The 14,965-nt window shown below is 34.1% G+C and overlaps 2 protein-coding genes, 1 long non-coding RNA gene and 1 other non-coding gene across 5 annotated transcripts in view; all 4 read left to right on the forward strand.

The window, feature by feature from the left end:
- The window catches only part of LOC117576891 (homeotic protein Sex combs reduced), a 30,758-nt gene extending 29,661 nt beyond the window's left edge, over positions 1 to 1,097 (forward strand). For both annotated transcript variants that reach the window (XM_052007859.1, XM_034262028.2), the window contains exon 3: positions 790 to 1,097. In XM_052007859.1, coding sequence (XP_051863819.1) covers positions 790 to 1,097 — 308 coding nt within the window. The remainder of the gene's footprint in view (positions 1 to 789) is intronic.
- A 2,461-nt stretch (positions 1,098 to 3,558) lies between these two features.
- Positions 3,559 to 3,631, forward strand: Trnak-uuu (transfer RNA lysine (anticodon UUU)). Its single transcript has one exon. It is a non-coding gene; the product is annotated as a tRNA-Lys (tRNA).
- Positions 3,632 to 5,510: 1,879 nt separating this feature from the next.
- LOC127566156 (uncharacterized) lies at positions 5,511 to 6,235 on the forward strand. The gene is made up of 3 exons (XR_007955435.1): positions 5,511 to 5,560; positions 5,622 to 5,786; positions 5,844 to 6,235. It is a non-coding gene; the product is annotated as an uncharacterized LOC127566156 (long non-coding RNA).
- Positions 6,236 to 6,643: 408 nt separating this feature from the next.
- On the forward strand, positions 6,644 to 14,863 carry LOC117574372 (uncharacterized). Its single transcript, XM_052006886.1, has 20 exons — positions 6,644 to 7,123; positions 7,188 to 7,326; positions 7,390 to 7,593; positions 7,654 to 7,896; positions 7,964 to 8,132; positions 8,194 to 8,364; positions 8,424 to 8,484; positions 11,085 to 11,220; positions 11,282 to 11,488; positions 11,541 to 11,783; positions 11,841 to 12,009; positions 12,073 to 12,264; positions 12,567 to 12,641; positions 13,322 to 13,391; positions 13,447 to 13,585; positions 13,651 to 13,851; positions 13,907 to 14,155; positions 14,213 to 14,381; positions 14,441 to 14,629; positions 14,681 to 14,863. Exons 1-20 carry the CDS (start codon positions 6,662 to 6,664, stop codon positions 14,724 to 14,726), a joined length of 3,534 nt encoding a protein of 1,177 aa, XP_051862846.1. The 5' UTR covers positions 6,644 to 6,661; the 3' UTR covers positions 14,727 to 14,863.
- The last annotated feature ends 102 nt before the right edge of the window (positions 14,864 to 14,965 follow it).

The following is a 14,965-nucleotide window of genomic DNA, read 5'->3' on the forward strand; positions in this document are numbered from 1 at the left end:
CAAACACCACAACCACATCTCTCTAACCATATCTTGTTGATTTTCTTTCTATATTTCTTTGTTCTTTCATTTTTTGTTTTCGGCTAACAACAAAAATAAAGCATTTTGGCCAAAAAAGCAAATTGCAGTTTGACACGTCATATTTATGAAATGCGCAACGTTGCAGAAAATCACAAAATAAACAAGAAAATTAACTCTGTATAGACGAAATCAACTTAACGGTGCCTTGGCCACTTCAGTGTTTGTCGATTGCCTAGAAACGCCTTCTAGAAACATGAATAAATGTCTCTAGTTCATAATAGTTCAATATGCTTAAAGCATATTGTGTTAAGTTATTAACTTGGAATTCGATTTGAAATTTTCAATAATTTCTAATTTAAAAATGAGTGCATAAATACACTCGTCTATATATTTTTAAGTTAGGGTCAATTTTTGGCGCATAGAATTAAAACTTTATTCATTATGATTCCTGAACATTTGGTTGCAATTAGGATTTTTAGAAGTTATTTAAGAAAGACTTTTGTATGGGCGAAAAAGGCCTACTTACTACACAGGTCTTAGTTCCTTTGGCTGACAATCTGGTATATTTTAAACTTCATGGTATATTTTGAATGGCACTATATCAATGGCCTTTTGCATGTTTTACTATTTATGCGGTAAATTCATTAGGCCTATTTTTGGAATAATACCGTACTGTTTTGCATACCCGTCTGTAGTTTTTTTACTTGATCTGAAATCATTTGATGAATTCGCAACTAATTAAGTACTCATGTTAATCACTCATTGCAGGTACTGTGAATGCCAATGGCGAGACGAAACGACAACGGACCTCATACACCCGCTATCAGACCCTCGAGCTGGAGAAGGAATTCCACTTCAATCGCTACCTGACACGCCGGCGACGCATCGAGATCGCACACGCGCTCTGTTTGACGGAGCGACAGATCAAGATCTGGTTCCAGAATCGTCGCATGAAGTGGAAGAAGGAGCACAAGATGGCGTCAATGAACATTGTGCCCTATCATATGGGTCCATACGGCCATCCATATCACCAGTTCGATATCCATCCGTCACAGTTTGCGCATCTGAGCGCATAGGACGCGTGGCACTTTTCGGGTACTGGTTAGAGACTCAATCAGTTGTATCAGGAACCATATCAGGCGGCGGCAGCGGCAAGCGTGGCCGGCGGCTATCAGTCACAGGGCTCTCAGGATGCCACATCGGTGGCCTCGGTGCTCGGCAGTGGCAGCGGCAGCGGTGGCGGCGGTGGAGTTGGAGTTGGGATTGGGGCTGTTGGGGGCAATGTCGGTGCCGGCAACGGTCCCAACTCGTTGTTCAGCTCCGCCGCGGCGGTGGCCAATGCCGGCAATGCCAATGCCGAGTGCATTAAATATCCGCAAGAGTTCTGATCTCAGGTTATCCTCAGGCCACAGCAGCAGCAGCAGCGGCAGCCTGACTCGGACTGTGAGCCCGAGCTTGGGCTGGAGTCAGAGCCAGAGGCAGAACCAAAGCTAAAGCCAGAACCAGAACCGGAGGCGGAACTAGAATTGGAGCTAGGGCTGCAGCTGGAGCTGGAATATAAAGCGGATATTGTTGGCTGCAATTTGTTCTGCTGCTGAGCCGGTGACACATTGCCACTGCCACTGTTCCATATCTGCATCTGCACTCGCATTCGCATCCGCCGCCGCCGTCGATCAACCAACATCAAAGATGATGCTTCTTGTTTGCAACTGATTCGTGTTAAGCTGAGAAACGAGCCGTTGCTGGAGCTCGGCTCGTTTGGGTTTATGATACTGGAGGTGGAACTGTCACATCAAAAGTTCTCCCAGAGCCATCCTGCACACCACCCCACCTAGACACACACACACAAAAACACAGACAACCACACACTCACAAACAAACACTTGGGCATGGATCTGAAGAGATTACTTCGCATATAATCAATATATACTTCAGCACTATCGGAGTTGTTGCCGTTGGACGTCCAGTATGATAAACCTCTTTCTCTAAGCAGTATTCGAAAAGCTATTAGATCCTAAGTCTAGCATAAATTTTAGTCCTAAGCAGCACACACACGATGAACAAAACCGTAATATAATATATTTGCAATAATTTCAAAGTGATTTCTATTAAACTTAGTTCTCGTTTTATACATAATTCTAATTCTAATTCTAATCCCTCCCTGACACACACACAACTGTATCCTCTGAAATGTGTACTTAAAAATCGATCTATCATATTTCTCCATATAACTATCCATATAAGGCTTTGTTTAGTTTGTAAATAGCAGAGCGTCCATCACTCAGATGGCGCCTTATTATGTTTGTGTTTCTCATTTTTGTCTATTGATTGAAAAATTTAATTTGTGTTGTTGAAAGTGCTTGAACAGCTTTTGGAGATGCTTTAATAATTTGTATCAAAAATTAACTTAATACTATTTAATCTGTAATTCGTTTTATTTGCAAACCAATGATGAACAAACAAATTCGGAAGACAAACAGGGAAATTTGGCAAGACGATCGAACTGTTTCGAAATTGCGAATTTTTAGCATAATTTCAATAGCAACAAAATGCAAAGCTATCTTCCTCCACATCAGACTCTAGTTCTCTACTTCTATCGCACCTTCAAATTTCCATCTCGATTAATTATTATTTCGAGTTGAATTAAAAGCTTTCATCTCTGTACAACGATATACAAATCCTATAAATATTGTCTCTTAGTGTAAGTGGAATTATTGAATAATGCGCAAATTGTTAAACTCTAATGCTATACAAATTATACCTAAATGTAATGTAATTATTTATGCTGTACTTTTCGCTAAGCTAAGGTTAGTGCATTCTAGAACCTATCGGTAGTCTATGTGAACCTAGCAAGTAAGTCTAAATTATATGTATCGAATTAGCAAGACAAATTTTAGTGAAAGGTAAAATAAAAATATAATATGTATGAAGAAAATTATAATAAACAACCGCGCATTGCAATATTAAGAAAGGAAAGAACATTAAGAAAACTTGAAAAACAAACACTTAGCACAAATTAATTAACTGTTTTTTTCTTTTAATTATTAGTTTATGTTTCTGGCAAATTGTCCAAAATACATGATTTTGTTAATATAAATGCAATACAGAAAGTATTCCTTTGGACTTAGTATCAGTGCACAGAGAGCGCAAAATGTTTAACTGCATTCCATGTAAAAAGAAATTACATAACTAATTTTTAATAATATGTAATAATATGGGTTCGATTGCATACGTAATGTTTATGAAATGAATCTTTCATCTATTCAACCACAAAACAATACAAATATGAATAAATCAAAAACAAACAAAGCATATGTAAACTTGTATGAATATGGAATAAAATAAAAACTATTTTAAAATGTATCACAAAGTATTTTCAATATTTTAAGAATTTATTCCTATATACTACTAACAACAAAAGGATGAAGGAATATTATAGCATGGGAAAAAAATAATTGCAGAACATTCAAATGCCCTCACCGAGGATCCTGTACTTTTTCATTATCAGAATAGTTCCAGAACGCTTCAAATTTATATGCCCGGGTAGCTCAGTCGGTAGAGCATTGGACTTTTAATCCAAGGGTCCAGGGTTCAAGTCCCTGCTCGGGCGACCATTGTTTTTTATTAATTTTTACCAAATAAATACATTTTAAAACCATAAATGTGATTTTTATTTTTAATTTAAGTGTAATATATATATATATTTAATTTATTTTGTAATTTCATAAAACAAATAATGCAGGTGTTGTGGAAAGCAGTTCCACAAGTAGCTCACAAACTAAGCAGTGCTTGTTCGAAGCAAGAAGCGTATAAGCAAGCAGTCCACAAAGTAAGCAGTATGAGGAGCAACATATTCCAACAAAGAAGTACGCTGCAAGCAGTTGCTGCAAACTGCTTACAAAATGACACTTAAGGCCGACTTTTAGAATCAATGTTTTCGACTGGAAGGTTGGCAGCTTCTGTAATCACGCTTCTGTGAGGTCTGATTGTGGGATGACCTGAGGCTGGGGATCACTGTGTAGTGGACCAGCCATGTTGACGGAACGTCCGCACTAAGCTTGCCATCAATATGGGTGCCGAGGAGGAGTCCACGGCATTCAGGTTGGCTAAGGAGGGATGAACCGGGCCAGGGGTGAAAACCAGCAGCCAAGAGTTCCCGTGGTAGGCAGTAGTGGGATAGCGTACCGGAGTGGACTGCCATTATCAGCCTTGCCAATTGTTGGACCGCAATCTTTTTGTAACAGAAAATTTTTCTATTTTAATTTCGGATTAATCATTAATTATGTTTATTTATTTTTATTTATACAAAGAAATGAGAACAAAAATAAGAAATTTTGATTTTACCACAAACAAACCACAATATATTTTTATAAAATGTTTCCGACACATAACTTCACATCTACAATGCGCTGTCGCGGATTTCGTCAGTTAACATTGCAATTTCCTGAGAAACAGAACTAAGCGCACGGTTAAATAATATGTTTATAATAAGAAGTGCCTTTTTGTTTATACTGAGTATTATCCTGGCTGCAGAAGCAGAGGATAATCAGAAATGTGAATATTTTGAATCTGTCGATCTCGAGAATAGTCAGAAATGTGACTATGGATCTTATTTGTACAGGAGTATTTTAATTCCAAACGAAAAAGAAAAGAATGAAAGAAAAGAATGCCTCATACCACATAAAGTTTCAGAGGAAAATTATTATCTAGTACCTACAACCATTAAGCCGGATAGCAAAATTCATATCGAACGTAAGTTGCAACGTATGAATTCCAAGAATAAACTATTATCGTATTATATTGCGTTTTCAGTTCACGGAACCAATATTATAAGAGTAATAACGGTTTTTTGCATAGCTATAATCATTGGTGCGTATTGTTATTCGCCCAAGTTAAATGCAGGATGCAACCGATGTTATATATATCACTTTGTTTGCCTCGCTAGTTGCTATATACTGCAGTGTGTAGACTTGGTCGGAGCCGCTAAGAATGTGTGCTATTTGTTAGGTAATTTTAAATTGATAATAGATGACACCTTAACAACGACATAAATTATTCAAAATGCAGGATATTCTCGATATTTCATCATCATGTCGACATTCCTTTGGCTTCTGGTAATTAATTATAATTTGTGGAATACAATTACCCGATATAAGGTAAGTGTACACATGCTGAGATACCATATTTTCGTGTGGGGAACTGCTGCGATTTTGACCGCGATCACTGCATATATGGATATGCAAGAGATGTCCGACTCTGACAGGGATATATGGCAGCCTGGTGTGATTCGTTACGGATGCTGGATCGATAGTACGTTACAGAATTCAATAAAAAATATGAGAAAGTAACTATTAATAATATTTTATATAGCAAAAAATTGGTCAGCTATGATTTACTTGTATGGTCCTATATTGCTTTCAATCCTTATCAACTCAACACTCGCCATTATAACCGCAAGGCATTTGTATGTGATGGATAGGGAAATGAATCGAGCCTGGAACAATGTGGAGCGTAAAAACAATTCAAAGAATATTTCTGAGTATATTGCTGAATAACATACAAATAGAAAACTATAATAAATCGAATTAAATTTATTTCAGTACCATTTGCAGGCTATTTCTCATATCAGGAGTGTTTTGGCTAATGGAAATATTTGCATATTTATTTAACATAGAATTGTTTGCCTTAATTAAAGCTGGACAAGGATTAATACTGCCTTTCGTAACTATCTGTAACAAAAAAGTTATTCGTGACTTAAATCAAAGGTAATATCGTTAATAACTCAAAATTAAATTATTCAATTTAAGGTTTTATTTGCATAGGTTGAACCCAAAAAGAAAGAAAGATTGCGAACCGGTCACAACCATGGAATAGCGAGCAAGATATCTTATCAAATCAACTACATATATCTACATTAACTTTCATTATATATCTTAATAGAAATAACTAAAACAACGATGACAAAATGTATATACGAAATGCAAGTTATCCGATAACGATAAAATAAAATCATAATTACATTTAAATAACAAGTACACTAGTGCACTTACCGCAGTAACAATAAATACTTCGAGGAAAGCACCTCTCATTTCTCTGTCTATTCACTATGTTCAAAATAATAAACGCTCTTTTCATACTGAGGGTTATCCTTGTTGCCGTAGCAGAGATGCCTTGCAAATTGTTAAACCACAATCTTTTTGCTACCGAAAATTTCTTTTTTAATTTCGGAAAACAAAAAGTTTAATTCACTGATGCATTTTTTATATTAATAAACATTTATATAAATTTGTAAATAGGTCGAACCACAATTCTGAATACATTTGTGTATTTTTATATAATGATTCCGACAACCCCCATTTTCTCATTCTCAACTCTACAAAGAAAAGAGAATAAAATTATGAAATTGTGATTTTACCGCTTACGGTTTTGCATGGATACTTCAGTAAGTGAGTTCAAACCACAAACAAACCACAATTCTGAATACATTTGTATATTTTTATATAATTTTTCCGACAACCCTCATTTTCTCATTCTCAATAATTTATAATATATAACTCACATCTACAATGCACTGTCGCGGATTTCATCAGTTAACATTGCAATTTCCTGACAAATAGAACTAAGCGCACGGTTAAATAATATGTTTATAATACGAAGATATAGTGCCTTTTTGTTTATACTGAGTATTATCCTGGCTGCAGAAGCAGAGGATAATCAGAAATGTGAATATTTTGATTCTGTCGATCTCGAGGATAGTCAGAAATATGACAATGGATCCTATTTGTACAGGGGTATTTTAATTCCAAGCGAAAAAGTTCAGCAATACACATATCGTGAAACAGTTTTCCAGCATAATAAGAAGACAGTCGAACCCTATATGAGAGGTTGTCTCTGTCAGATAAAATCGTGCGTGCTGCTGTGTTGTGAACCAGAAAAGTCAATGAGAAATTTTGTTGTCAATATGACTCTTGACAATGGTACGGAGACGCAAGTAAACGTGATAAATGAATTCGAAGTGCAAGTTAAATACGAAATGTCGTGCGATTTATTAGAGAATCCAAATTATGATGAACAGGCCCAACCCAACTGGAAACTTTTTCAAGTTTGTAGCCTATATATATATAATATAATAACTAATTTTTTAATAATAAATTTCTATAAATAAGGATGGAAAACTTAAATATCTGTCTGATGATAATGTACTAGAAAAAAATGAGTATTGCCTCATGCCACATAAAGTTTCAGAGGAAAAGTATTATCTAGTACCTACAACCATTAATCCGGATAGCGAAATTCATATCGAAAGTAAGTTGCAACGTATGAATTCCAAGAATAAAATAATAATATTGTATTATATTGCGTTTTCAGTTAACGAAACAAATATAATAAGAGTAATAACGGTTTTTTGCATAGCTATAATCATTGCTGCGTATTGTTATTCGCCCAAGTTAAATGCAGGAAGTAACCGATGTTATATATATTACTTTGTTTGCCTCGCTAATAGCTATATACTGCTGTGGGTAGACTTGGAAGTAAGGGTCGAGGCCGTTAAGAATGACTGCTATTTGTTAGGTAATTTTAAATTGAAAATAGATGACACCTTAACAGCGACAAAAATTAATTAAAATGCAGGATATTCTGGATATTTCACCATCATGTCGACATTCCTTTGGCTTCTGGTAATTAATTTTAATTTGTGGAATACAATTACTCGATATAAGGTAAGTGTTCACATGCTGAGATACCATATTTTCGTGTGGGGAACTGCTTCGATTTTGACCGCGATCACAGCATATATGGATATGCAAGAGATGTCCGACTCTGACAGGGATATATGGCAGCCTGGTGTGACTCGTTACGGATGCTGGATCGATAGTACGTAAAGAATTCAATAAAAAATATGAGCAAGCAACTACTACCATATTAATAACATTTTATATAGTTAAAAATTGGTCAGCTATGATTTACTTGTATGGTCCTATATTGCTTTCAATCCTTATCAACTCAACACTCGCCATTGTAACCGCAAAGCATTTGTATGTGCACCATATGAAAACCAATCAAGTCTGGAACAATTCGGAGAGTAAAAAGAATTTAAAGAATAAATCTGAGTATATTGCTGAATAACATACAAATAGAAAACAATAATAAGTCGAATTAAATTTATTTCAGTTTCATCCACTTTTTCCGGATTTTTCTCATATCAGGAGTGTTTTGGATAATGGAAATATTTGCATATTTATTGAACATAGAATTGTTTACCTTAATTATAGCTGGACAAGGATTAATACTGCCTTTCGTAACTATCTGTAACAAAAATGTTATTCGTGACTTAAATAAAAGGTAATATCGTTAATAGCACAAAATTAAATAATTTAATTTAGGGTTTTATTTGTTTTTAGGTTGAACCCAAATAGGAAGAAAGATTACGAACCTGTGACAAGCGTGGAAACATCAACTACATAACTATATCTACATTAACTTTCATTATATATCTTAATAGAAATAAAATATTTACATATATTGTACATTATACGTGAGGTCATTGTCCGAACCAAAACAACGACAATAAATTGTACATAAGAAAAACAAGTTAAGCAACGATAGTTGTAGTCATAAACAAGTAAGTCGAGTGTGCTCGACTGTGAGATACCCGGTACCCATTTTGAATAAAAGCAAAATATTGCGGTATTTTTTCAAAATATGCCAAAAATCAAAAATACTAAAAATATACCATAATGTATATTTGGTATATCGATATAGTACCACATTTAAAATATACCACAGACGACACAATATACCAGATTGAAAGACAAAGCAACTAAGACCCATAGTAAGTAAGCGTTTTTGCCCATACAAAAGTATTTCTTTAATAACTTCCATAATTTTTATCTAATCGCAACCAAATTTTCAGGAATCACAATTACTATAGTGTTTATTGTATATACCAAAATTCGCTCTAGCTCTAGCTTTAAAGTTACGCTTGTTATTTTGATTTGCGGGCGGAAGGGGACGTGGCAAAAATTTGAAACAAACTTGATCTGCGTGCAAACATAACAAATGCTGTCGAAAAAAAATTATAGCTCTATCTCTTATAGTCTCTGAGATCCAGTGTTTCACACGGACAGACGGACAGACAGACAGACGGACAGACACACAGACGGACAGATGGACATAGCTAGATCGTCTCGGCTGTTGACGCAGATCAATAATATACATATATACTTTATAGGGTCGGAGGTGCCTCCTTCTAACTGTTACATACATTTCATGCCGGCACAAAGTTATAATACCCTTCTACCCTATGGATTTAATAATAAAATCATAATTACATTTAAATAACAAGTACACTAGTGCACTTACCGCAGTAACAACAAATACTTCAAGGAAAGCAACTCTCACTATTCACTATGCTCAAATAATATAATAAAAGTGTATATCTAAATAAAAATGTTCACAATAATAAACGTGCTGCTGTGCACTTTATAAGAGTAATAACGGTGTTTTGCTTAGCTATAATCATTGCTGTGTATTGTTATTCGCTCAAGTTACATGCAGGATATAAACGATGTTATATATATTACAATACACATGCTGAGATACAATACTTTTGTGTGGGGACTGCTGCGATTTTGACCGCGATCACAGCATATATGGATATGCAAGAGATGTCTGACTCTGACAGGGATATATGGCAGCCTGGTGTGACTCGTTACGGATGCTGGATCGAAAGTACGTTGAAGAATTCAATAAAATATATGAGCAAGCAACTATTAATAATATTTTATATAGCAAAAAATTGGTCAGCTATGATTTACTTGTATGGCCCTTATCAATCCTTATCAACTCAACAATCGCCATTATAACCGCAAGGCATTTGTATGTGATGGATAGGGAAATGAATCGAGCCTGGAACAATGTGGAGCGTAAAAAGAATTTAATGAATAAATCTGAGTATATAGCTGAATAATATACAAATAGAAAACTATAATAAATCAGATTAAATTTATTTCAGTTTCATCAACTTTTTTCAGATATTTCTCATATCAGGAGTGTTTTGGATAATATAGAATATATATTATATATTTATTTAATATAGAATTGTTTACCTTAATTATAGCTGGACAAGGATTAATACTGCCTTTCGTTACTATATTTGACAAAAAAGTTGTTTGTGACTTAAATAAAAGGTAATATCGTCAATAACGCAAAACTAAATTATTTAATTTAAGGTTTTATTTTTTTTTAGGTTGAACCCAAATAGAAAGGGAGATTACGAACCGGTGACAACCATGGAATCCGATATCTCTACTTTCGTGATGTTTCTTATTAGAAATGAAATATTTACATATATTGTACATTATACGTGACGTCACTGTCCGAAGTAAAATAATGACGATAAATTGTATAGTCATAAAAAAAATGTATAATTATATTTAAATAACAAGTACACTAGTACACTTACCGCAGTAACAATAAATACTTCGAGGAAAGCAAATCGCACTATTCAGTGCATAAATAATATAATAAAAGTGTATCTCTAAATAAATATGTTTACAATAATCAACGCTCTCTTCATACTGAGGGTTATCCTTGTTGCCGTAGCTGAGGACAGTCAAGAATGTGGATATTTTGACACTGTGGATCTCAGGGATAGCCGAAGACTTGACAATGGATCATATTTGTACAAGGATATTTTAATCCCAAGTGAGAAAGTTCAAGAATACAGTTATCGTATAACAGTGTTCAATTCTAATAAGACAGTCGATCCTTATTTAAGAGGTTGTCTCTGTCACATCAAATCGTGTGTGCTTTTGTGTTGTGAACCAACAAAGCTAATGGAAAACAAAATTTCCTTAAATATGACGCTTATAAACGGAACTGAGTCCCAAGTTAATGTAAGAAATGAATTCGTAGTGCAAGTAAAATATGAAATACCATGCGATGTGTTGGGTGATCCAAATTATAATGAGCAGACCCAACCTGACTGGAAACTATTTAAGGTTTGCCAATAAACGAATCATTTTGTTATACTATTCTTAATTATATAAATCCATCTTAAGGATGGAACGCTTCATAATCTGACCAGTAATAGCGCTCTAGAAAAGCAAGACTATTGCCTGCTGCCACATAAATTAGATGAAAATTATTATCTTTTACCTCAGATCATAAAGAAGGATAGCGAAACTGTTATAGAGCGTAAGTTCATATGAATCTTACCTTAAATTTTAAGGACAATAATATACTTTTGTATTTACAGTGGACTTTATTAGTGCCATAAGAGTTATCTCTGTGTTCTGCATAGTTATAATTATTGCTGTCTATTTGTATTTGCCTCATTTGCGATCCAGAGCCTACAGTCAATGTTGTTTATATTACTTTATTTGCATCGTCATATGTTTTATATTACTGTGGGTAGAATCACTAACAAGGAGCAACAAACAGCGGCTGGCATGCTATTTCATGGGTAATTATAACATGATTGCGAAAGTCAACTTATTAAATTAATAAAAATTCAGCATGCTGTGGGTATTACATCGTCATGTCTGCATTCCTTTGGCTTCTGGTTATTAACTATAATGTTTGGAAATTACTCACCAAATACCAGCAGCAAACAAAGATGAAGAAGAAATATCATATTTTTGTTTGGGGGACTGCGGGGATATTACTTACGATCACTGTATGCGCTGATAACTTGAGTCAAGGCATGGAAGACACTTGGTGGCAACCTGGTATAGCTGTGTACTACTGCTGGATCAATAGTATTTTGCGCAATTCGAAATAGGAATATGAACAACTATTAATATATTTTTTTACAGCTAACGATTGGTCAGCCCTGATTTACTATTTTGGACCTATATTGCTCATAATTGTTATCAATCTAACACTCTCCACCGTTACCGTAAGGCATATATATGTAGAAACCAGAAAGAACGCCAAAGAGTGGAACAATTCGGAGAGTAAAACGACTTTAAGGAATAAATCTGAGTATATTACTAAAGAAAATCCTATCTAAAAATAAAATACAATAACAAAATTATATTCTTTCAGTTTTGTCATGTTTCTCCGAATGTTTGTCATCGCGGGAGTAGTCTGGGGACTTGAAGTTGTTTCCTATTTATTTGATTTAAACTCTGAACTCGTTATACGTATTGTCTTTGATATAGTAACAACTGGACAAGGATTAATACTGTTTTTCGTTACCATCTGGAAGAAAGACATTATAAAGGCTCTATATAAGAGGTAATATTCTTATTCTTATACCCGCTACCTATAAAGTAAAAGGATATTATAACTTTGGAGAAGACTTCTTCGACCATATAAAGTATACATATATATTTGACCGAGTAGCCATGTCTTGTTATATCAATATACCAAAAATAAGTTTCGGTTTAATTCATTATTAATTTAGTATATTTAGAAGATAATTCAGAAATGGTTTGATATTATTTCTAACAAGTAGCGGGTATCCCACAGTCGAGCTCACTCGACTGTAGCTTTTGTCTTTGTTTTAAATTCATCATTACTATGATTTAATTTTTTAGATTGGAGTCAAAAACAAGTCATACTAAAAGTAAAAGCAACATCAGTGAAAACAACGCCACATCAACTTCCACATAGTTTGGAAACTATTATTTAATTTTACAAAAATGTTTCTGAAATTATTTTTGCACTTGTAGATTCATATATTAAAATGTGTATGAGGTCACCGCCCATACGAATTATGAGTTTCTAAAACCATATCGCTGAAGTTTCTATAAATGCTTTATTCGTCATAGTTTTTTTTTTATAGTCAATAATTTAATGAACACTAATACCTATATTACAAAATACACAGTTTCTTTACCTACTTCGAGTAAAACAGTACTTAGTGTTCAATTATACCCGAATATAATGAAAGTGTATTTCTTAATAAAATGTTGAAAATAAAATGTGCAATCTTCATACTGCGAGTTCTCTCATTCGTAGTTGCTGATGATAGCCATAAATGTCAATATTTTGATTCTGTGGATCTTGAGGATAGTCAGAGATTTGACAATGGATCTTATTTATACAATGATATTTTAATTCCAAAGGAAAAAGTTCATCAATACACATATCGTGAAACAGTTTTCAAGCATAATAAGAAGATAGTCGAACCCTATATGAGAGGTTGTTTATGTCAAATAAAATCGTGTGTACTTTTGTGCTGTGAACCAGAAAAGTCAATGCGAAATTTGATCGTAAATATGACTCTTAATAATGGTACGAGGGCTCAAGTAAATGTGAGAAATGAATTCGCAGTGCAAGTTAAATATAGTATGTCTTGTGATGTATTGGACGATCCACATTATGATGCTCAGGCTCGACCCAAATGGAGACTCTTTCAGGTTTGTCAGAGTTTATAGTAAAGTGAATTATTACTAACTAGTTCCTTTTAATAAGAATGGAACACTTTATAATCCGGCCGATGACGTTGAGCTAGACGAGAAGGATTATTGTTTCCTACCTTATAAAGTTTCAGACGGAAATTATTATCTGTTGCCTCAAACCATTAAGCCGAATATCCAATATCAGAGAGAGTGTAAGTTTCGACGTATGTATCTTGGCTTAAATTCATACCATAAAAATATAGTTTTGTATTTTCAGTGGACATGAGTTGTGCTATACGAATTCCCTCTTTGTTCTGCATAGTTATAATCATTGTAGTGTATTTGTATTTGCCTCATTTGCACAACGGAGTCTTTAATCAATGTTGCATGTATTACTTTATCTGCCTTGGCCTTACATTTATATGGCTATGGGTGGAGTCACACTTTCACAATATATACGAAATATGTTATTTCATAGGTAATTATAAATTTATCATCGAATACATCTTATTACCAATCAATTTACAATTCAGCTTACTGTGGATATTACACCGTCATGTCTACATTCCTCTGGCTTCTTATTATCAATTATACTTTGTGGCAATCACTCACTAACTACCAGATGACACCTGTGAAAAACATGCTGATATATCATATTTTTGTATGGGGCTCAGCGGCAATTTTGACTTCTATCACCGGATACATGGACTCCCAAGACATAGATGAGGAAATAAAACATATCTGGTATCCTGGTTTAGGGAAGTATGCCTGTTGGATAACAAGTACGTTAGACAATTGACCATTGTAATATGATAAACGATAAATAGAATTTTATTTAGCAAACGCTTGGTCAGCAATGATTTATTATTATGGTCCTATAATGCTCATAATTGTTATCAACCTAACACTCTCAATTATAACCGCAAGGCATTTGTATGTGCACAATAGGAAAACCAATCAAGCCTGGAACAATTCAGAGAGTAAAAAGAATTTAAAGAATTCGTCTGAGTATATAACTGAATAAATATTTCATGAAGTAATAATATATCAAATGTAATTATTTTCAGTTTCATGATGTTTACCCGGATGTTTGCAATATCTGGTGTTTGCTGGATTCTTGAAATTCTTAGCTATTTAGCGAAACAATCTTTTGAATACAATATGTGGTCTTTCCAAATAGTTATGAGCGGCCAAGGGATCATATTATTTTTCTCCACTGTTTGGAAGAAAGACGTTATAAAGGCTCTAATCAAAAGGTAATATCCTTAGTATTTTCTATCTTTTGTTTTAACGATTTCGTACTGTAGATTGGAGAAAACACACGACTGCACAACGTCAACATCTCATGATTAACAAAGCGACATCAAGAGTAAATTTCTTTTTCCAATTACAAATACCAATAAGCAAAAAATTTAAATATTTTTGTTATACAAAATAAATTCTAAAATGACTTTCAAGATGACACATGTGTTTCATATAGTATGTGAGGTCACCACCCATACCATTTACGAATTCTGAAAAAAAATAATATAGCTATGGTTTCTATAAATGATTTCTTTATTCGTCATCGTCGCAATAAATATTAACTCTTA

This window comes from Drosophila albomicans, chromosome 2R, assembly GCF_009650485.2.
Source record: "Drosophila albomicans strain 15112-1751.03 chromosome 2R, ASM965048v2, whole genome shotgun sequence".
Lineage (NCBI taxonomy): Eukaryota > Metazoa > Arthropoda > Insecta > Diptera > Drosophilidae > Drosophila > Drosophila albomicans.

Coding starts and splice junctions, on each gene's coding strand:
- LOC117574372 (XM_052006886.1), top strand. CDS start 6,662: ATGTTTATAATACGAAGATATAGTGCCTTTTTGTTTATACTGAGTATT. Junction 8,365..8,423: donor ATTCGTGACTTAAATAAAAG/GTAATATCGTTA, acceptor ATTTGTTTTTAG/GTTGAACCCAAATAGGAAGA. Junction 14,156..14,212: donor GTATGCCTGTTGGATAACAA/GTACGTTAGACA, acceptor AATTTTATTTAG/CAAACGCTTGGTCAGCAATG.